The following is a 22,716-nucleotide window of genomic DNA, read 5'->3' on the forward strand; positions in this document are numbered from 1 at the left end:
AATTGGGAAGGTGCCTCTGCCCAGCTGGTTGATGTCCTTATACGACTTAAGGCTGACATCACCGCCATCCAAGAAGTGCGATGGACGGGACAAGGACGGAAGAAGGTGGGTCCTTGTGACATCTACTACAGCGGCCATATAAAGGAGCGCAAATTTGGTGTTGGATTTGTGGTGGGAGAGAGACTCCGTCGCAGAGTCCTGGCATTCACCCCGGTGGATGAACGTCTAGCCACAATCCGCATCAAAGCGAGGTTCTTCAACATATCGCTGATTTGCGCCCACGCCCCAACGGAAGAGAAGGACGATGTGACCAAAGATGCTTTCTATGAGCGCCTAGAACGCACCTATGAGCGCTGCCCCCGCCACGATGTAAAAGTCGTGCTTGGTGATTTTAACGCCAGGGTGGGTAAAGAAGGTGTCTTTGGCACAACAGTCGGAAAATTCAGCCTCCATGACGAAACATCGCCAAACGGCCTGAGGCTGATCGACTTCGCTGGGGCCCGAAATATGGTCGTCTGTAGTACCAGATTCCAGCATAAGAAAATACATCAAGCTACTTGGCTGTCTCCTGATCGAAACACGCGGAACCAAATCGATCACGTTGTGATAGACGGAAGACATGTCTCCTGTGTTTTAGACGTGCGTACGCTCCGAGGACCAAATATAGACTCGGACCATTATCTGGTCGCAGCGAAGATACGCACCCGCCTCTGTGCAGCAAAGAATGCCCGTCAACAAACACAAGGAAGGTTCGACGTCGAAAAGCTGCAATCGCAACAGACAGCCACGAAATACTCTACTCGACTTGCACTCCTGCTCTCTGAGAGCACTCATCAGCATCTCGGTATAAGGGAACTGTGGAACGGCATATCAAACTCACTGCGTACCGCTGCAGCCGAAACAATTGGTTTTCGGCAACGACAAAAAACAAGCTGGTACGATGAGGAGTGCCGTCTCGCAGCGGAGAGAAAACAGACTGCCTACCTCGCAACATTGCAAACGACCACAACACGTGCGGGATGGGATAGATACCGAGAGCTGAAGAGGGAAGCGAGACGCATTTGCAGACAAAAAAAGAAAGAGGCCGAAATGCGTGAGTACGAAGAGCTTGAGAAGCTGGCAGACAGAGGGAATGCTCGAAAATTTTATGAAAAAATGAAGCGACTTAACGAAGGTTTCAAGACCGGAGCATCCTCATGTAGAGACCAAGGTGGTAATCTGGTAACCGATGTCCAGGGCATACTGGGATTATGGAGGGAACACTTCTCCGACCTGCTGAATGGCAGTGAGAGTACAACACCAGGAGATGGCGAACCCGATCCCCCAATCGATGACGATGGAACAGATGTTCCATTACCCGACCATGAAGAAATTCGAATAGCAATTACCCGCTTGAAGAACAACAAAGCAGCGGGGGCCGATAGATTACCGGCAGAACTATTCAAATACGGCGGCGAAGAACTGATAAGGTGCATGCATCAGCTTCTTTGCAGAATATGGTCGGAAGAAAGCATGCCTGACGATTGGAATCTCAGTGTGCTCTGCCCAATCCATAAAAAGGGAGATCCCACAATCTGCGCCAATTACCGTGGGATCAGCCTCTTAAATATCGCATACAAGGTTCTATCGAGCGTATTGTGTGAAAGACTAAAGCCCACCGTCAACAAACTGATTGGACCTTATCAGTGTGGCTTTAGACCTGGAAAATCGACAACTGACCAGATATTCACCATGCGCCAAATCTTGGAAAAGACCCGAGAAAAGAGGATCGACACACACCACCTTTTTGTCGATTTTAAAGCTGCTTTCGACAGCACGAAAAGGAGTTGCCTTTACGCCGCAATGTCTGAATTTGGTATCACCGCAAAACTAATACGGCTGTGTAAATTGACGTTGAGCAACACCAAAAGCTCCGTCATGATTGGGAAGGACCTCTCCGAGCCGTTCGATATTGATATTGATATCATCGGAAGCAACAACCGCGCCGTTTGTTCTGCTTTTTCCCGCATGGATAAGGAGGCGAAGCGAATGGGTCTGGAGGTGAATGAGGACAAGACGAAATATCTCCTGTCATCAAACAAACAGTCGGCGCATTCGCGTCTTGGCTCCCACGTCACTGTTGACAGTCATAACTTCGAGGTCGTAGATAATTTCGTATACCTGGGAACCAGCATCAACAACACGAACAATGTCAGCCTCGAAATCCAGCGCAGAATAACTCTTGCCAACAGGTGCTACTTTGGACTGAGTAGGCAATTGAACAGTAAAGTCCTCTCTCGACGAACCAAAATCAAGCTCTACAAGTCACTTATCATTCCCGTCCTGCTTTACGGTGCAGAAGCTTGGACGATGTCAACATCAGATGAGACGACACTAGGAGTTTTCGAGAGGAAATTTTTGCGCAAGATTTATGGTCCTCAGAACATTGGCAACGGCGAATACCGCAGACGATGGAACGATGAGCTGTACGAGTTATACGACGACATTGACATAGTTCAGCGAATAAAAAGACAGCGGCTACGCTGGCTAGGTCATGTTGTCCGAATGGACGAAAACACTCCAGCCCTGAAAGTGTTCGATGCAGTACCCGCCGGAGGAAGCCGAGGAAGGGGAAGGCCTCCACTCCGTTGGAGGGACCAGGTGGAGAGCGACCTGGTTACACTTGGGATCTCCAACTGGCGCCGAACTGCAAAGGAGAGAGACAGGTGGCGCACTATCGTCGATTCGGCTATAACCGGCTAAACGGTTGCAACGCCAATCACATATAGTTCTTTATGTGTTTTCGGTTATCGCCATTTTGTGGCCTTCTTATGGTGTCAAAAAACGCGTGTTCCAAGTTTCATTAAGATATCACAATTTTTACTCAAGTTACAGCTTGCACGGACGGACAGACGGACGGATGGACAGTCTGACATCCGGATTTGAACTTTACTTGTCATCCTGATCACTTTGGTATATATAACCTTATATCTAACTCGTTTAGTTTTAGGACTTACAAACAACCGTTATGTGAACAAAACTATTATGCTCTCTTTAGCAACTTTGTTGCGAGAGTATAATTATGCCTTGGATTGAGCACGTTCTTTAACTCAGTCATCAATTAATCTATAAAATCGTCTTTCGCAGAGATTTTTTTTAACGTGGGCGTGGTTATCATTGCTTTTGGCTATCTTCTACTACGACCATTTTTATATAGTACTAGTAGGATTTATATAGTACTAGTAGGATTATAGCGATTTCTGTTAGTGATGCTGATTTTTAAGCGCGGACTTAGCACTTTATACATTTTGTAGTATTGTACACGCAACTTGTTTTCATTTATAGTTAATGACCACATATGCAATCTAACGGAGATGCCAGCTTATGTGTACATGTATATAATGTTTGCTATTAGATTTACTTTCGGAAATCTATGCTTATATATATACATACATATATGCGTATGCGTTGGTGAATATTCAGTGAGCTTAGTAGATCGTAAAAATCCAAGCAAAATCAAATCGGCTTAAATTGTAAGCTTTGTCTATGTGGGAGATTATTGGCCAAAACGCTCTTAAAGTGGCGCCCACGCATAAAAATTCGGCACAGTGTGTATTTGGTGAAGCTATTATTGTCGGAAATTAAGAGAAAATAATTAAACTTGCTTGTTTCTCGTAAGAAACATTTTAATCTTTAATGTTTTCGGAATGGGGAATTATTGTCGAATAGTAGGCTCATTGGTTTGCTTTACCTTTGTTGAGTACCATTGTACAAGCAGTATCCTCACCTTTATGGGAAAATTGTTATTATTCGTAAACTGCACACATTTAGTTCGGAAGAATATTCTCACCTAGTTTCATTTACAAAACCCTCATAGCGGTTTTAGCACTTATTTCAATACTTTTATTAATATCAAACAATGTGATTTGATTTGTAATGCCATTCTGCGGAAAGTAGGTTATTGCTCCGTACTTCCAGTAAAATACTTCAGTTCAACATAGTGAATAAACCCATTGTGCCAGATTAAATACTCCATTTGCTCAACTGTATAAAAGTTAGTAATGTGCCACTGTGTCACCTTTTCGACAGTATCCCGTTTCTTATTGCCCATTCCTTCTTAGATCTATGATTTTACATGTCATGCGTCTCTAGTTGCTGAACAATGTCTACTTATCCTTACCACCCGGGATATGGATTTTATTGCTTTTATGGGTTTGCTCTTTCAAACATTTATTGTCTTATTGTTCCAAAGCGCAAACATATGTACGTAAGTACGCAATTGGTAGACCCATTGTGCTGTGATTTACGTTGCCAAACCCAATGATGTCCCAAAGCCAGACACATTGTAACTCAAACTGCCACAAGGAAATGCTTTTACTACCTACTGTGGGCAGTTTGTCATCCGGCTGAGTATCGTTTACGGTGATGCAAACATTTTTTGACTGTAGTACACAGTTTCAGGTCCCGTTTTAATCCTGCTTTTTTTATGTTAAGTTTAGGGACTTGCCTTATATACAGTTAATTTGTTTTGAATTAATTGAAGAAAGATGAGATTCAAATTAGGGCTCTTAAAATTATTCGATTAACCTGAAAACCGATTATTCGAATATCCGGTTTGTAACCGTTCGTAAGAATATTAACCGGTTAGCAATATTCGATTAGTCCCTATGTTATGACAATTCGAATAGTCGTTCTACTGCGGTTATTCTGTCACTATTCGAATACATGAAAAATGTCTGAAATCCAAACAGCCTTTGATTTTTTTAAGTTTCCGCATTCCAGCCACTTTATCAGAATCAGAGAGGACGTTCTTCATTACTGGAAACATTGTGACACCACGTAGAAGATGCTTACAACCAACAAATGTTAACCTTTTAACTTTCTTATATCAAAATAGACGTTTTATGAGAAATAGTGATTTAATACATTCGCCCAGTTAAAATGATTAAAAACTAGTTTGTTATTACTTAATGGTTCCCGTGAAATCATTGTTATTTTTTGTATTTTAAAGCACGTTTTTTGTTAGTGTTAATGTTTCACTTTTTTCAATAATAATAAGAAAATTAATGAACTTGCACTATTCGAATAGTCGACAACAAACAGTTAACCGAGTAGTCGAAAATGAGCGGTTAATCGAATAGTCGATGACTGACGACTATCCGAATAGTGAAAACCGAATATTATTATTCGAATAATGCCCTATTCGGTTAGTCGATTAGTCGAATACCAAGAGCTCTAATTCAAATGTTTCAAATATTGACGTAAGACACCAAACAGTATATAAGTACGTGGTTCATCACTTACCAGTCATGAATGAGAGTCGCCGCATTGCCGGAAACGGATGATGGCCCGACGTGTCCAGTATATCCAGCTGATAAACCTCATTGCGTATTCGATAAAGTTTACGATGGAAGTCTTCGATGGTTGGGGTATATGCGTCGTCGTAGCGATTACCCAAAAAACGTGCCACAATCGATGATTTTCCCACACGTGAAGATCTGATAATAAAATGACAAACGAAAATCAGTCACATTCGAAATGAAAGACATAAAAGCACAAAAACATTGGAAGGCGCCAAAGGAAAACAATAAATTCAATTGGAACTTGTTTCGTGTGGAGTGGTTGTGGCTTGTGGCTTGCGAAGATATATATTTTCTAACTTCTGTAAATTAATTAATTAAGAGTGATAGGAAGAATGCGTGTGACTGTTCACATTTTCGAGTCAAAGCTGCCGCACTCTAACAAAATTATTCAAGTACTACAGAATAGGACAATTAACACATAAGTAAATACAAATACACATTGTATTACTAGGATATTTATGTGTTCGAATTTGAACGTTGTCATTGTCCCATTTATGCTTCTTTTGCATTCACATTCAGTCTCGTTCTTTTCCGTGCAAGTATGGGAGTGCTCGTCTACAAGGTACTCAATTTAGATAGCGTGTGAAAAAGGCATGTGCGACGTGTGCGGTAGCGATGTATTATTATGGGTTTATATATGTATGTATTATTAAAAAATCCCTCCCTCCTACAAATTAAAAAAGAGAAATAAAGAATTGTAAAATATATCAATATTTTAGCGGGAGACGATAGTCAGATGTCAAGCCCTAGAAGTACGAAATACGTAAGCAGTTATACGTTGAATAATGTAAAAGTAAAGAATGGAAGTGTTTCCAACAAGGTATGAACATTAATTATGATACCACTTATAAAGTGTTAGTCAGATTTACACAAATCTCTTTTAAGAATATAATTCCTCATTTAGAATTGCATGAGGGACATTGCTTTTATATGCTGAAGACAGTAAGCGTGTAAAGCCAATATATCTGAAGAAACTTAAAATAGTGGATTTTGTTTTATTGTTCAGTTTCCCTCTTTCTGTAATACCAATACCTTAGAATACCAAGTTTCATGAAGTTTTTCTTAATTCTTACTCAAATGTACTCTTGAATAGAAAGACGAACAGACAGATACCACACATCCGACATTTTAATAAGTGTGACAAATCAAGCAGCTATATAAGTTAAGTTACAAGTTCGGAAAGTGTTTTGTTGGCATGGCGCATACTGTGCCATAAAACACTTGTTTTAAGTTGTTCATGCTAACAACTTGTAAGCAATGAAAGTAACAATCAAGAAGTGTAAGAAAAATATAAATAAGGATCAAATAATATATAATAAGCGTACTTTTACAATTTATATTTATCTCCCATATTAAATGCCACAGAAGGGATAATTACGCTTTATTAGTATTGAATCTAAAGAGTTAAAATTTTATTGAACACTTAGTTTTTCCTTTTTACCTTCTTAAGAAATAAATGACATATGGTAGTACGTGGAGTAAAGTCAAATTAAATTTACACTTATATATTATATATTAAGCAATTAACTACATATAGCAGTCGAGGCCACCACTCCGTAAAACTTCACACGACTGAGGAGGTTCATTATCTGTTCATTAGCTGCTTATATGCGCGAGCCACCTATATACTATATATATACATATGTACATACATTATTTATGTGGAAGTAAGCGTTTTTAATGCGGAAAATTTTGTGAATTAATTATTAGAATTAGAAGATTTTATAAAAGATATCGTTTTCATTGTGTGTGCAAACTGCGGTTATAAGCATCCACGAAATATATCAATACACTCTACATATATATACTGTCGTTTTCCCAATGCGGTGGCATTGCGTGACTGCATCACTTTTATTTGGATACAATTGTATATGACTGCGGTATTTGAGCCTTCGGGACTACCTTTTGTGAAAAATATCCATTCTAATTTTATCCATTTTTCAGCATAGTGTATGAAACAAGTATGGAAGTAAATATCGGATCAAATCAACCATTAGCTAAACTACCCATTTGTAAGAATTAAGTGCAAAGTAGTTATAAAGGTCTGCAAAATCTTCACTTACCCCAGCATAATGAGGCGATAGCAATTTTTCGATGATGGCACACTATCATCACACAGCGATAAACCGATGCCAGTGCCATTAGCGAAGTCTTCTACAGCTTCGATTACGTCCAAATTACCATCCACCATTGGTGGATGCAACTCGGTGTGGCTTACCACACGACTACTAGTCGTAACCGCGCCATTGCTACCGCTCGCGCCGACATCATCCAGAAATGTGACCACATGCGATGTTGTCGTCGAGTGCATTGGTGTTGTTGTAGCCATAGATGGTGGAGGCGTTGTGGTCGCTGCGGTCATAATACCACCACCATTGCTGTTGCTCATGTCGCGCACGTGGTCACGTATTGTATCCGAAATGGAATTGGTTAGATTTTTGAGCGGGTCATTTACGGCCACCTCGGCATAGTCATTATTATTACTACGCGCGCAAAACCAATTTCGACATCGATCCATTTTGCCACCATCGGCAACATCAAAGGCGCCCATCAACCGGCGTGTAGGCAAAGCGAGCAAATTGTTAACAGTAAACGATATAGCGAATTCGAATTCGCGTGATATTCTAATGCCACATAGCAATTCATGCGGATATTGGTATGTATTTTCACAACTTCGCAACAATAAAAGGAAATTGAAAAAATGCAAAACGGGAAAACAGAAAAGCCAAAGGCGGGATAGTCGAAAGTAATCAAAATGTACCGGTGAGCTATAGAAGTGGTGTGCGCTCACATCCCTAGAATACTATAGAATTTTGCATTTATTTTCGGATTATTTTCTATATTTTTTGTAATTGTAATATTTAGTGTTTGATATTGAAAGCGATTAATCCGCCTCATGCACACATGTGTTTATTAGTTTTGGTATATTTAATTTAATTTTAGTTTGTTTTCATTGAAATTTGACAATTTTTTTCGCTTCCACTCAGCCTAATCTGTTCCGCGAATACCAGAGTTGCCAAATCTGCAATGAAAGAATAATTTTGTTTGCTAATTATTAAAATAAAATTTTGTGTAATTAAAAACATTTTACTTTTAGATAACAAAATAAATTTTTTACAACTTTAGATAACAAAATAAATTTTTAAGTACAACAGTCATTATATAAAATGTATTAACCTTTGCTAGACGATTATCTGAAATTCTAATCATACGTGGCTGTACATTGAAGCAGTTTTCAGATAGAGAACGAAGGGATAGTTATATTGTCGTAATAGCGATTGAATCCTGAATCAGCACAGTGATAGTGCGCATTTTAAAACACAAACAACAGTAGATTTTAAACCAAAAGTTTACAAAAAGTTAGAATTAAAAAATAATAATAAATCGGAACATTTGAAAAAACTGTATTTGTGTAGCATTGCATCTATTTACATTCTATTTTAATTACATTTCCACTCTTTTATTTTATTTCATTCAGAATTTGTAATTGTTTTAATACCATTAGCTCAATTTAGTGTAATAATTCCTAACTGTGTATGAGTGGCACACGAGTTTGAACTATGAGAATTGAATTTAATTAAAATATTTATAGTATGTACAGACATATTTACGATGATATGCAACATTTATCTGTATATTAGTGGGAAAGCTAAATGTAAAGTATATAAAATTTAATGAAATAGAGCTTAAGTGTTGAGGGCACAGCTGCAGAATGGTTTTTACGCACACCTAAACAGTCAATTCAATTAATCCTGCAAAACTAAATTTATAAATACACAGATACGGTTAAAATTGGTTGTGTTTTGTGCATGGGAACATAAAAAGCCACATGGACGAAACTTTGTTTGTTTTTTCCGCTGAAATTTAATTACCCAGCTATTCTCCGCTACCTGTAGGTGTAGTGAGAAATTTTGGTTTTTTATTAAGCAAAACTTTTACCATAAATTGTTCTATAATTAAAGTGTCAAACTCAAAAAGTTCGCGATTTTATAGAATTAGTTTATTTGTTTGCATGCAATCACAAAGAACACTACAGTCGTGCTAAAAACTTAACCTGCCTTCATTTGGACAGGAGTACTTCCTTCCTTTGTAAGTGAAAAGTATTTCAAAGTCATGGGAAAATACTAACATTAAGAGATTTTTTGTAAATAATCAAAGTGAAATTTGGTGTGATTCGAGCGAAAAAATCCAGATATATATTTTCCCTTCCCCTCTGAATATCCAAGTCTCCGTATGATGAGTATAACAATATCCATATGTGCTTTCAAAAACTATGTATCGAAAATTAAGCAATTGTGGTGTTTTTTTATTTTAACCAATAAAGGAGAATATTGTTGCTGAATTGGGAGATGAAAAATATGACCATCAAGGAACCTTATTAAATTTGTTTCATATTCCGAATTTATTTCTATAATCTGATGAAAACGAAAAGTGAAAAGTCGCAAGAAAAATATAAGTCTTTTAGCCCCAAATGCTGGAAGGGTGTCTTTATGTGTATATGTACCTACAAGGTCAAGAGCGAGTAAATATCAGCGTTTTGTAATGGTTACGTCGTCAAGTGTTTAGTATTAATTATATACGAAACAGCAACGATTGATGCAATTAAATGTGGCTGCTGTTGGCTGCCGTCGCCATTATTAATCTACGGTACTCGGGAGGTAATGCTTAGTTGCTTGTTTGCTGCTCTTAATGGGTCGTTGTAATTGCAATTTATGTTCCAGCTACTGCGCTGTCTTTGATTAATGAAGTAAAAACACCCAAGTTACAGCAGTTTGAGATTAGTTGTAGTGCTCAAAGCGAAATTGTTATTGCTGACAATCTGCTAACAAGTGCTACTAAATGCAAGCGACAAACACCTTCAGCAAAGTTTTGAAATAGAAGCAAAGAAATTGAGTTTAGTGCAGGGATTGACCTAAACAATAATGAAGTCGGGGAATCTGCAAATATGAATTTATTTTAACACTTCAGTGATTCACCTGGATTGCACTACCAAAAGAACTGTAATGGTAGAACAAAGTTAGGGGGTGCTTTTGCTGCTTGAATAATTCGAATTAAATTTAGTTCTTCCATTAACGCCATATTTTGATGCTAATAGCCATTAACACTTCATCCAACAGCCGCGAGCATTCTAACACTGATAATGAAACAGGCACAATAGCTGTGACACTTCATTTGTTATTTCCATATTTTCATTTAATAAACTTGTCTGCTTTCCATATATTATGCCGCCCGCTTCTCTGTCATTATGGTTCTACCGCTTATATTATTTTACTTATAGCAGCTTTTTACAAACTTTCGTTGCCCGTGATAATTAAATTAGCATAAAATATGTTTTTGTTTGAAAATTTAACGTACCCACATAGCGCGGTTAAGACATTTTGTGTGAAATGCTTTAAAAAAACTGTATTTCATTCTATGTTTCTGCATATAAAGTTCATATAGTCAAAAATTAGTGATTAAAAATTTGTCTCAGTTTGGGGATAATAACCACTATATATGTTTTTTCAGAAACGGTTTTGTTTACAAGGTGTGTATTTTTAGTATTTCAAGAGGCTGAAAACGATATCGACATTTATATTTACCGCAATGTGTTGAATTGTAAATGATCTTTATAGGATATTTAATGGTTTTATTCAAGTACCTAAATACAATTTATTGGAACTCGAGTTGTTAATAACAATTATTTTCAATCATTTTTTCTGAATTTTCACAAAATGATAGGTGATACCTCATGTATACGGAATTCACAATAAGATTTTTCACGCCTCAAGTACATAAATATATTCAAAATATCTTGCTATCATCTTTCAGCTTGGCATGGACCCAGGGACAAACGTACTATTGTCCTTTACGGAGAATTTGTATGAGCCCCCAATTTCCACATTTAATTAAGGCGCGGGGATGGTCTATACTCTTACCATTGCGGTTGCCTTAAGCTCATAATTTATATGCCAACGTTTACCACTTAATTCAGCGTGTGCCGCGTTTCCAATGAGCGTCGCGTGACTTGGTCTCCTACCTAGGAGCCTTTGCTATCGAATTAAATTGTAATGCGTATGTTTAACAATTTGCTGTATTAAATACATTTTATCAAAATCAAATGAATTTGAATTAATTATTGAAACATGGAAAATATAAACAATATGATTAAAATCTATGATTTCAAGCTAAATAGAGTTATTAACAGATATTATGTATGATAAATAAAAACTGTTTATCATTTGCATCTTCTTAAAGCTAAATAGAGGCTAGCAAAATGTGATTCGGTGGCATTTTAAATTTTAATTGAATTTACCCTGTTTGGCTTGGGTCTCAAAAAGTTAAGCCTCTGAACGCCTTTTCGAATTCATTAACATTAATTTAATTATCCGCATTTTAAATGTTGAACAATGTAGAGAAAAACTAATTTACTTTAGCTTATTTCGCCTACAAGTTCTTATTTGCAATTCTCTTTTAAAAGCGATTTATCACACCTACCAACTACAAACGTCTAGTTGAGTAGTCAACAAATAAAATCTGAGCTCAATTTTTCATTGTGCACTGTCATAACAAATTTTTAAAAGAAAGCTTCTTTGGAATAATACTCCCTCAAGGTGATACTGCGCTAAATTGAGTTTAATGCTTCTTATTACAGGTTAATAATTTGGCTATGTTTAGCTTGCAAGTAAATTGAACTATGAAAATCGAAAAAAAAAACAACGATCAAAATACTAAATTAGCTATTACACTAACCACGACATATCTGCATATGCGCATATTACGCCTCCGATAACAGTTGGTTTCCTATTTATTGAAGTTGACAGTGCGTATCAGTAACTTAATTCTTAGAATGTTTTGTTGGTACCTCCAGAAACTCCAAAATGTAATAAACATTAAGCTTGAATTCATTAATAAAGCGTTTATAGTGGCGGGAATTTGGGGCTTCATGTTTTCGCTTCCACATAGCAGAGAAAATATGGTGCTTATGAGAAGAACCCAAGTCATAGTAAAGGTTCTGTTCAAGTTTTCGCAACAAACTTTTCTTTTGAAATGTCTAAAAGGGCTTCTGTACAAGCATCTCGAATAAACTTAATATTCATAGGATTTATATAATTCCAAGTAGGACTGCTAATACTTTTCTATGATTTTAATAGATGTACATACCTGCATAGAGTCGTCAAAAGAACTTGTGCGTAGATGCCAATTACTTGTTTTGATCTGTTGACTTTTGAATAATGAAGTTGGGGCACTGTGAATTGGCTATTTGCATTCGGGTGGAAAATTAATATGCCAGTCAAGTAATGATGGAGCTAAAAACAGGCCACATACAGAGTTACACAAAACTGGCGACATGGAACTGAGAGGAAAATTTGATATCATGATATGCGATGTCAAATGACAGGTATTTAATTAAATAATTGCAGCAGAAGATATTTGATACGTACAAGCATGTATTTGTGCTCGAGTAGAGTATAATATATGTCTGTGTAAATGTAGCTAATGTTTGCTTACGGTCAAGTGAAAGGGAAGTATAAAAGTGTGTTATGCCTTTAGTATATATACGATTCGAGATACAAAAAAGATTACAAGCAGCTAAAGGTGGAGCTAAGTGCGGGTAACATCGAACATTTTATAATTTTTTCGGCTGTTGACGAAACATAGAAATGTTGCATATGAATTTATACAATAGGTCAAATAGTCACAACGCTTTAATAATACATTTTTCTTCATATCACAACGAGAGAGGCGGAAATAATTATTATATTCACTGAGTGTTAGATAAGAAAACACAATAAAAGTTTTATATTACATTCATTTGGTAAACTACAGAAGGGATTTTCTGAAAAATAACGAATATATATCAATTTTGTATAAAACTATTATAATGGCTACTTGATTTATATTTAAGTAACAATTCTATCATAAAATTAACTATGCCAACTTCTCATATACAAACTGATTCCCTTACAAATGTCAACAACTATTTTTGTTTTACACGCTCGGAAACAATAGTTATTGTAACTGTAAATGCAGAATCAGTGATAGCAAAAGATGTAAGCACGACATATCAACAGGTGTCAGAGAAACATGGTTAAATGGAGCTGAAGCATGGGGGGGGGGGGGGGGATAAATATAAATAGGACACAACTGTAGAGCTTTCGATTCAATCAATATTTGCATAGAGGCACACAGACGATTATACGCCCATTTCACTGACATGACTGTAATTGTTAAGGTAAAAAGGTGCACGGAAACGACATGTTCCAATACCAACTGCCAACTAAAATAGCAATGCTGCTCTCCAAGCCGCGAAACGCGAACGGAAATGGAAATACTTTCTGCAAAACCCTACAAAAAGCAAACAATGGGAGAGAACTGGGAACTTTAAAATAAATGCGCATAACAATACCGTACACATATGCTTTGGTCGACCAGTACGTTCGCTTGGCCAACTGTTGCTACACTTGTTGTGTGACTACTTGGACTACATGCTAGCTATATATAAAATTTATTAGTATTAAGCTGTTTAAAGTAAAGTAATGTGCTCATAACTCAAAAGTGTTTAAGGGGTAATTGAAGATACCTTGTATTCATTATGACTAAATGTCCTTTAAAATCGATTATATGTACCCAGACGGATCGAATCTCACTTGGAGAGAATATCAATATTAAAGATTTTGTCTCTACTATGAGTTGTTGTTTTGATAGAAACATTTCAGAAAATTTTAAAGGGGCTTGGGGAACCCCACTTTTGGGTCAAAAACCATATCTCAAAAACTACTTGACCAATTTCAACAAATCTCTGTTCGTAACATGTCTTCGGCATCCCAGTGCTATAGTTTGAAAATGGGCAAAATCGGTTAACTACCACGCGTTCACTTTACAATATATAAGTTAAGCTCCAATGAATATATCGGATATATCATATACTGTATTTCTAGTGTGCCCGTATAGAAATCGCCGAATTCAGATTATAACTTTTCAAGTGGCCACTTCCTTATACAGTCCAAAAATTACAGAAATCGGATAATAACCACGCCCCCCTCCCATACAAAGGTTAGGTTGAAAATTACTAAAAGTGGGTTAGCTCACTAACCAAAAACGTCAGAAACACTAAATTTCACATAGAAGATGGCAGATAGAAGCTACACTCAGATTTTTTTACAAAATGGAAAATGGGCGTGGCGTCGCCCACTTATGGGTCAAAAACCATATCTCAGGAACTACTCGACCGATTTCAATAAAACTTGGTTTGTAATAGTTTCCTTACATCCCCATGATATGTTGTGAAAATAGGCCAAATCGCTTCACAACCACGCCTACTTCCTTTATACCAGAACTTTGAAGACAATCTGAATCGTTTACGTTACAATATATAAAGTAAGTACTAGTGAAGATATCGGTGCAGAACTTTGCACAAATACTATGTTAATAGTGTGGCAGCCCCATTCTAAAAATCGCCGAAATCGGACCATAGGTTTTTAAGGCCCCATATATCGAACACGAGGACCTCGGTGCTTCTAACCTAATATTATGGTTTCCAACTTTCAATGGACTTTATACAATATATATGACGAATATGTGGGTCAAATTGTGTATTATATAATATAAATAAAGTTAAATAAATAAATTGCGAGAGTATAAAATGTTCGGTTACACCCGAACTTAGCCCTTCCTTACTTGTTTTTATAATCAAGTTATCGATTGCACGTTCGAAAGAGCAATCAAAAATAGCATTTGGTTGAATCTGGAGTGCAGGCATGACACCTACTGGTTGTATAATTTCGTTAGTAATAATGAACTAGTGGTTACCTAAGTCGCCGAATGGGACGAGTGTGAAATGGCCGCTCTTATTCACCATTGTCGTTTATAAATATATCATTTTGTTATTAAAATGTCCGTGTATTTAAATAAAATGACCGAAAAAATGATAATACAGTTTTTAGTGAAAAATCTAATATATTTTATAATAAGTGTTGTTGCTAATTAGCTGACAATAGCTGTATCTACATGTTGTTTCGTTAACCTGGTATGTAATATTTGTATGTATATGTAAATGACATATGTGTAAATACAGTTATTAAATGAACAAAAATAGTATGAAATAAAAGTGAGATGTGAAGTGAAAATGAACGAGTAATTGATTAATTAGTCAAATAAAAAATATTTAACGAGAATAAGTGATCTTCTCTTAAAATAATATTGTTTATATAAAAACATGTAAATAAAAACTCACATGAAATTGAAAGAAGCTTGCTCTAAAACTTTTCCATCTTATCATTTCTTCGTTGTTTATAATTAAATTATCTCATGAAAGCGTATGCAGTGCTGCTATGTACTCATAAGTATATGTACATATGTAAACATACCTATGTGCTCCAAAGCTGAGCTTGTCAAGCGTGCGATCATTAGCATCAATAGCTCTGCTGTTGAAATCAGCATTATTTCATTATTTCTATCATCTCAATTACCACCACATGCGCACATGTTTACAAACACACAGTATGTTATCAGCAGCAAAAGCAAAAAATAAAAACATAAAAAAGTAACAAAAAAACAAATACAATAACAACATCGACAATATCAATTCGCTTTGCGATCGTATGGAATAGCTATTATAGTGGCTTGCCAGTGGCGTTTTGAGACTGATCGGAAAGACATTAAGTTAGTTTATGCGCAAATATTTTCAACTTAAAAGTGAAATTTAAATATTTATTTGTTATTGCAAAGCACTAATACTCTCTCGTCCCCATGCGAACCGTACACGAAAGCGCCTACAAGCCGAAACTAACAGGAGAAACTAAATTTGTAGTGAATATCCGACCGAAAAACCAGAATGGAGCTGCACTCTCCAGTACCAACGCAGCCGCCATCAAAAATAAAAACAACGCCACCTGCGGCCCACTGGCGGCAAATAGAACAAATGCCGATGTCATTCGACTGGAAACAGGGTCAGCTGTGGGAGCTGGTATTCCTAATACAGTTGGCAATGGAGCAGCCAGACAAAATAACTCTAAAGATCAACAAATTGGCATTGCGGAAATGAAGTGGCCTCGCATTTGCAGCGCTTCAGCGTTGATTGTGGCGGTCTTGTTGATTAGCGGTTCTATTTATTTGCATTTACGGCAGAAGCCGCATCTTGGTCGACTGCATCATGAATCGAAAACTCATGCAGTGCAAGGCGTAGGTAAGTTTAAAGCCCCCCTATAACTGTACAAGTAATCGACGCACAAATTCGATTTTGCTATTATTAATTTGCATACAAAGGTGGCAATTGACAATAGAAACTAACAGACTTCCAGATTGTTTCTGTTTTTGCGACTGTAGGAGAGAATATAGTTCTGTTTACGAAGCATTTTATGAGATTGATATTTATTGTTGGTTGTTATTGAACTATACATATATATTTGTATCACATCTTTGCTGCCGGTCGGTTGTTTATTTGATTGCTAGAACAGAGAATTTAAAAAATTTAAATGAGTCCATAGGAATTTTGAACTCAATAAGATTATTAACTGTTTACTGAGCTTCATGGGGATTAATTTTATTAAATCACGCTTTATTTTAAATATGATATATTTTGATTAAGACCTATACACTTAATAAAAACTTATTAAACTAAAATCTGGTACAGAAGATCTAGCTAGGGAAGGGCAAATGACGACATGACCCCGCCCCTTAAAGGTTTTTTGTATATATCGCGCAAACCAATAAAGCTACATATATAAACCAAACTTACTAGCCACATTTCTTTTCAGTACCCCATCACTCACCATGAAAATAGTGAAATCGGATAATAACCATGCCTACCTCCCATACAAAGGGCGTTAACTCACCAATGAAAAACGTCAGAAATACTAAATTTTACAAAAGAAATGGCATAAGGAAGCTGCACTTAGACTATTGAAAAAAATGGAAAATGGGCGTGGCGTTGCCCTCTTTAGGGGAAAACCCATATCTCTGGAATGGGCGAAATCGGTTCACAACCACGCCTACTTCCCATATAATTCAATTTTGAATTTCATCCGATTCGTTCACTTTATATTATATACGTGGGAACCAATGCAGATAGCGTGATAAAACTTTATACTGTATTTCATATGTGGCATCACTTCTGAAAAATTTGTCGAAATCGGATTATAACTTTTCAAGGCCCCGGATATCGAACATGATGAACTCAGTGCCTAAGGGTAATTTTCACTGAAAATATCGAATCTTTCAGATATTTTTATTTAATTCAGAAAGATTTTTTTAGCTCCCATATACCTCATTATAGGTTTTTCAAAATACGAAAATAAATTGGTTAATATGTGAAATATCTTAGCCAAATTAAATGAACTTATAGTCTTGGATATATTTTACGATGGTGGTGAAAATGAGTGAAATCGGTTCAGGAATTACCTCAGCTCTCATATACTATATATGATGATTTTCGTTATTCTTGTGGACTTTATGCCGAATATATTGATAAAATTGTGTGTTATATTAATTAAAATATAGCAATAAATTGCGAGAGTATAAAATGTTCGTTTGCTCTCGAACTTAACCTTTCCTTACTTCTTTTTTATTAAAAGTTATTCGTTTGAAAAGGGCCTATTTATTACTTTCGTTAAAATTATGAAAATATTCGGAAGTAAAATCTTGAGGGTATGCCTTTGTATGCATTTGTACCTTCAGTCATTTAAAGGGTGGCTGAATAGAAAGCTTTCATCATCATTTAATATTGTCATCATGTTTAATGTTAAGTGAATATCAACAAAATATCGTTGGATAAATGTCCCCACTCTAAGTAATGCTCAGTAGCGACATTACCGTTAGTTGATAACATTCCACCCAAGCAAGCAGTGACAATGTTGCCAGCCAATAACTGTATTGCCCCTTGATATCAATAGGGCTAATAATGACCATGTTGTGGCAACTTTCACGGTGGTTAACAAGACTATCACAAGCACATACAATGATTTTCATCACTAAAACATTAATAAGAGACAAATTCTATATCATCCACAGCATCAACTCTGGGAGAATATAACTCCTCTATCGCCCGACCTACACCGGCAGCTTATAGACTGTTTGTGCCTGAACCAACAGCGGTTATCTCTACTAAGACTTCCGCAGCTACATCAACGACATCCTGGAGCAAAGCAGCAGCTACAGGGAATATTACCGCCGTTTGTATACAATGCCTTTGTGAGACGGTGAACTTGTGTCGCCCAGCCAAATGTCGTGATGATGAGGAATGTGGCGTGTTTCGTATATCACGCTTTTACTGGTTGGATGCCGGCAAGCCAACACTTGATGACGACAAAAGCAGCAGCACCAGCGATGCTGACACAAGTAAGTAAATTTCAAATAACATTGTCATAGAAATATGTTCAGAAGTAGAGTATAGGGTAGTCCAATTATGTAGAAATGAACATGAACTGATGCATGCTTTGAATTGTCTTCTTCTGCCGTAATATGACCTGTTAGATGGAAAATATACAAAGGGATGAAGAGAAATGAAACCCGTGGAAATTTGTACTGAAAAAATTTTGATAGAAATGCAGATACGTTATATACTTTATTCTTTGATGCAACCTTTATTTTATAATACAAAGCTCTACAGCTCTACTGTATATGGCAGATTTGAGGTTATAGGTAGTGGAAAAGTATAGTAATGTAAGTGCATTTTTTAAGACATTTTTTTAATTATTGCTCACTAATTGGAACACCCTGCTTTCCGAGCTATATAAGTGTCATATGTGGTATAAGTGGACAAGTGTGTGTCTATTGTCATTCCAATATCTAGGTCCAGTCAGTGCACATAAAGTCACTTAACGGCGAGAACAAGCTCTTCAACACCTGTAGAATGTGGTTGAAATTGCTTCTATAAATTCTAGATTATTTTGTGGTTCAATATTGGTTTTATGTGAAAACGTAATTTCAAAGAAAAGGAAAACTGAAAACTAACTATGCAAATAGCATATATATAACATAAGAATGGAAGTTAAATTTTAGGTGTACCAAATTTGTATTAGGAACACTTAAATAGCTTGCTGAAGAAACATAAACTGAATATCTAACAAAGAAGACGAAACCGTCTTAACTCTCAAGCAACATATGTCCAATAAGATTCAATATTGAACGGTTTTGGTAAAAGTCAGCAGGGTAAGAGGGTAGGACTATCTCGACAAGCTAACTCAGTTTCGTCCGTTTTTCTTTTAGTCCAAAGTATTAAACAAATGCATATCCCTGTCATAAAAACTTTTTCATGATTGTATGTGCGGCTTCGCAGCACGGTCGGAACCAAAGAATGGCGTTACAAAGTTCACTGAAAACAGCAACAAAGCGTTGATAAGGTCAGTGTAGAGTGAAGGCATCCACATCCGCTATTAACTATCGAGTCCTCAGTGAGCTGCATATGCTCTATACATACATTTACCTTTTATTTTTTTTTACACATCACTTAACAATATATGTGTATCCATCTAAAGCTTATAACTTTTTCAACTCTGCTTTCAGTGTACACCGACTGTGTCAACAACATGGATTGTGCGACCCGTGCTGTTACGGCTTACATGAAAAAATATGCCCGCGATTGCGATGGCAATGGAGCAATTGACTGTCGTGATCATATTGCACTGCACTTGCTTGGACCCACGGGGTGTGTGCAATCCGAGGGTGTGTTAGCACCCACCTTTGAGCAACGCATGGATGACTGTTTGGCGGATTAAGGTGAATGGATGACTGAAGTTTTCGGTTTAGCCTTTGAACAATGGCAATACTTCGGATTTTATTAAATATAATCAATAAGAGTTATAAAATATATGTAAAAATGATAGATTTCATACATACTTATGTACGATACATATATTATGATAGAAATATACATATATATGTTTACTTAGGCGATAATTGTAGAAATGTATATTGTGTTGATTTTATAAGACTAATTGTTCTCGAATTAATAGTTAATATGTCTGTGTACATGCGCATCGAATGTCAATTATATAGTAAATATTTAAGTTGAAATTAAAACGAGAAACGATTTTTACTTAATTTATTTAAAATTTCGTATGTATTCACGATGTATATAGCCAACTGGAAATATTGGTATATGTTGGGGATATTCTGAAAACTATATTGTGAGAGCTCTGGACTGCATTTACCTTTCGCATTAAACCAAAGAACGCATGAGAACATATTTCAACGCAACCTTATTAAGAAATTTGTAATAGGCCGATATATTCGCATATGGTCCGTTATAATAACGAAAATTAATTTATTTTAAATGGGTTAACTGAATTTTGATACGTTATCTGACATATATAAATCAATCATCATTTTTATCAGGAAGAGTTGCCCAAATACTACCTGAGTTATCGGTTATCGCATTTTCACACAGGAGCTAATTGTACAATCTTAAGCGCCAAATTCACGACACGAACATTTCCGCGAACATTCCGCAATCTTGTTCGCAGCTTTGGCCATACACCATACGAACTTTTGGCCGAACATTAGTTCTCTTTCATACAGCGATGAATACAGACAACAATTGTGCTGCAGCAATATTGCTCGCTGTGGCAATTAAGCGTAGAAAAAAGAGAGAATCTTTGCTTTTTACTTGCCACAATGATGGCAAAGATTTGAACATTTCAATAAATTCACTCAGAAATTTTTTATTGTCCATTTTACTTTTCCGAGCACGTCTGTTCCGTTCAGAAATTACTACGATTATGAGCTATTTCGCCATACACGCACGAACAGTTCGTGCCATGTTCGCCAAAAATTAAAATATTTGGCAAACACCACCATACACGACAGAAAAGTTCGCAGAAACATGACATAACGGGAATGTTCGCGGAAATGTTCGTGTCGTGTATTTGGCGCTTTAGGAAAATCAAAAACAATCGGTTATCGAATAGCCGGCAGTGTGAAAGTCAGAAATTGGTCTCTTAATCAAAATTTGAATTGTTCAATTAATTTGGCTGTGCGAAAAGGCTATTAATTTGTAAGATATATTTGTTTCATTAATTACGGCGCTAAAATTCCGTTTTGACCATATTTTAGAGACACATAATCCGGTAAAGTGTTGTCATAAGGGAAATGTGTGTGATTGGCGTTGCAACCGTTTAGCCGGTTATAGCCGAATCGACGATTAGCGCGCCACTACTCTATTTCCTTCGCAGTTCGGCGCCAGTTGGAGATCCCAAGTGTAAGCAGGTCGCTCTCCACCTGGTCACTCCAATGGAGTGGAGGCCTTCCCCTTCCTCGGATTCCTCCGGCGGGTACAGCATCGAACACTTTCAGGGCTGGAGTGTTTTCGTCCATTCGGACAACATGACCTAGCCAGCATAGCCGCTGACTTTTTATTCGCTGAACTATGTCAATGTCGTCGTATAACTCGAACAGCTCATCGTTCCATCGTCTGCGGTATTCGCCGTTGCCAATATTCTGAGGACCATAAATCTTGCGCAAAATTTTCCTTTTCGAAAACTCCTAGTGTCGTCTCATCTGATGTTGACATCGTCCAAGCTTCTGCACCATAAAGCAAGACGGGAATGATAAGCGACTTGTAGAGTTTGATTTTGGTTCGTCGAGAAAGGACTTTACTGTTCAATTGCCTACTCAGTCCAAAGTAGCACCTGTTGGCAAGAGTGATTCTGCGCTGGATTTCGAGGCTGACATTGTTCGTGTTGTTGATGCTGGTTCCCAGATATACGAAACTATCTACTACTTCAAGGTTATGACTGTCAACAGTGACGTGGGAGCAAAGACGCTAGTGCGCTGACTGTTTGTTTGATGACAGGAGATATTTTGTCTTGTCCTCATTCACCTCCAGACCCATTCGCTTCGCTTCCTTATCCAGGCGGGAAAAAGCAGAACTAACGGCGCGGTTGTTGCTTCCGATGATATCAATATCATCGGCGTACGCCAGGAGCTGTACACTCTTGTAGAAGATTGTACCTTCTCTATTTAGCTCTGCAGCTCTTACAATTTTTTCCAGCATCAAGTTAAAGAAGTCGTACTTTAGTGAGTCACATTGTCTGAAACCTCGTTTGGTATCGAACGGCTCGGAGAGGTGCTTCCCAATCATGACGGAGCTTTTGGTGTTGCTCAACGTCAACTTACACAGCCGTATTAGTTTTGCGGGGATACCAAATTCAGATATCGCGGCGTAAAGGCACCTCCTTTTCGTGCTGTCGAAAACAGCTTTTACAAAAAGGTGGTGTGTGTCGATCATCTTTTCACGGGTCTTCTCCAAGATTTGGCGCATGGTGAATATCTGATCCATGGTGGACTTTCCAGGTCTAAAGCCACACTGATAAGGTCAATCAGTTTGTTGACGGTGGGCTTACGTCTTTCACACAGTACGCTCGATAGAACCTTATAGGCGATATTTAGGAGGCTT

The 22,716-nt window shown here is 37.1% G+C and overlaps 2 protein-coding genes across 3 annotated transcripts in view; one reads left to right on the plus strand and one right to left on the minus strand.

Moving 5' to 3' along the window:
* LOC105216283 (GTP-binding protein Rhes) overlaps positions 1 to 22,716 on the minus strand; it is a 53,659-nt gene that overhangs the window by 6,429 nt on the left and 24,514 nt on the right. The window contains exons 1-3 of one of the 2 annotated variants that reach the window (XM_054229161.1): positions 15,559 to 15,698; positions 7,406 to 8,364; positions 5,284 to 5,477 (exon numbers count right to left, since the gene is read on the minus strand). In XM_054229161.1, the coding sequence (XP_054085136.1) occupies positions 5,284 to 5,477; positions 7,406 to 7,893 (682 nt within the window). In that variant the 5' untranslated portion in view covers positions 7,894 to 8,364; positions 15,559 to 15,698. Of the gene's footprint in view, positions 1 to 5,283; positions 5,478 to 7,405; positions 8,365 to 15,558; positions 15,699 to 22,716 lie in introns of those variants that run through there. The other variant, XM_011190695.3, reaches the window with a different exon arrangement.
* On the plus strand, positions 15,845 to 20,374 carry LOC105216282 (uncharacterized). The gene is made up of 4 exons (XM_054229162.1): positions 15,845 to 15,986; positions 16,053 to 16,509; positions 18,333 to 18,659; positions 19,827 to 20,374. Exons 2-4 carry the CDS (start codon positions 16,074 to 16,076, stop codon positions 20,036 to 20,038), a joined length of 975 nt encoding a protein of 324 aa, XP_054085137.1. The 5' UTR covers positions 15,845 to 15,986; positions 16,053 to 16,073; the 3' UTR covers positions 20,039 to 20,374.

The sequence above is a fragment of the Zeugodacus cucurbitae genome, chromosome 4 (assembly GCF_028554725.1).
Source record: "Zeugodacus cucurbitae isolate PBARC_wt_2022May chromosome 4, idZeuCucr1.2, whole genome shotgun sequence".
In the NCBI taxonomy this organism is placed as follows: Eukaryota; Metazoa; Arthropoda; class Insecta; order Diptera; family Tephritidae; genus Zeugodacus; species Zeugodacus cucurbitae.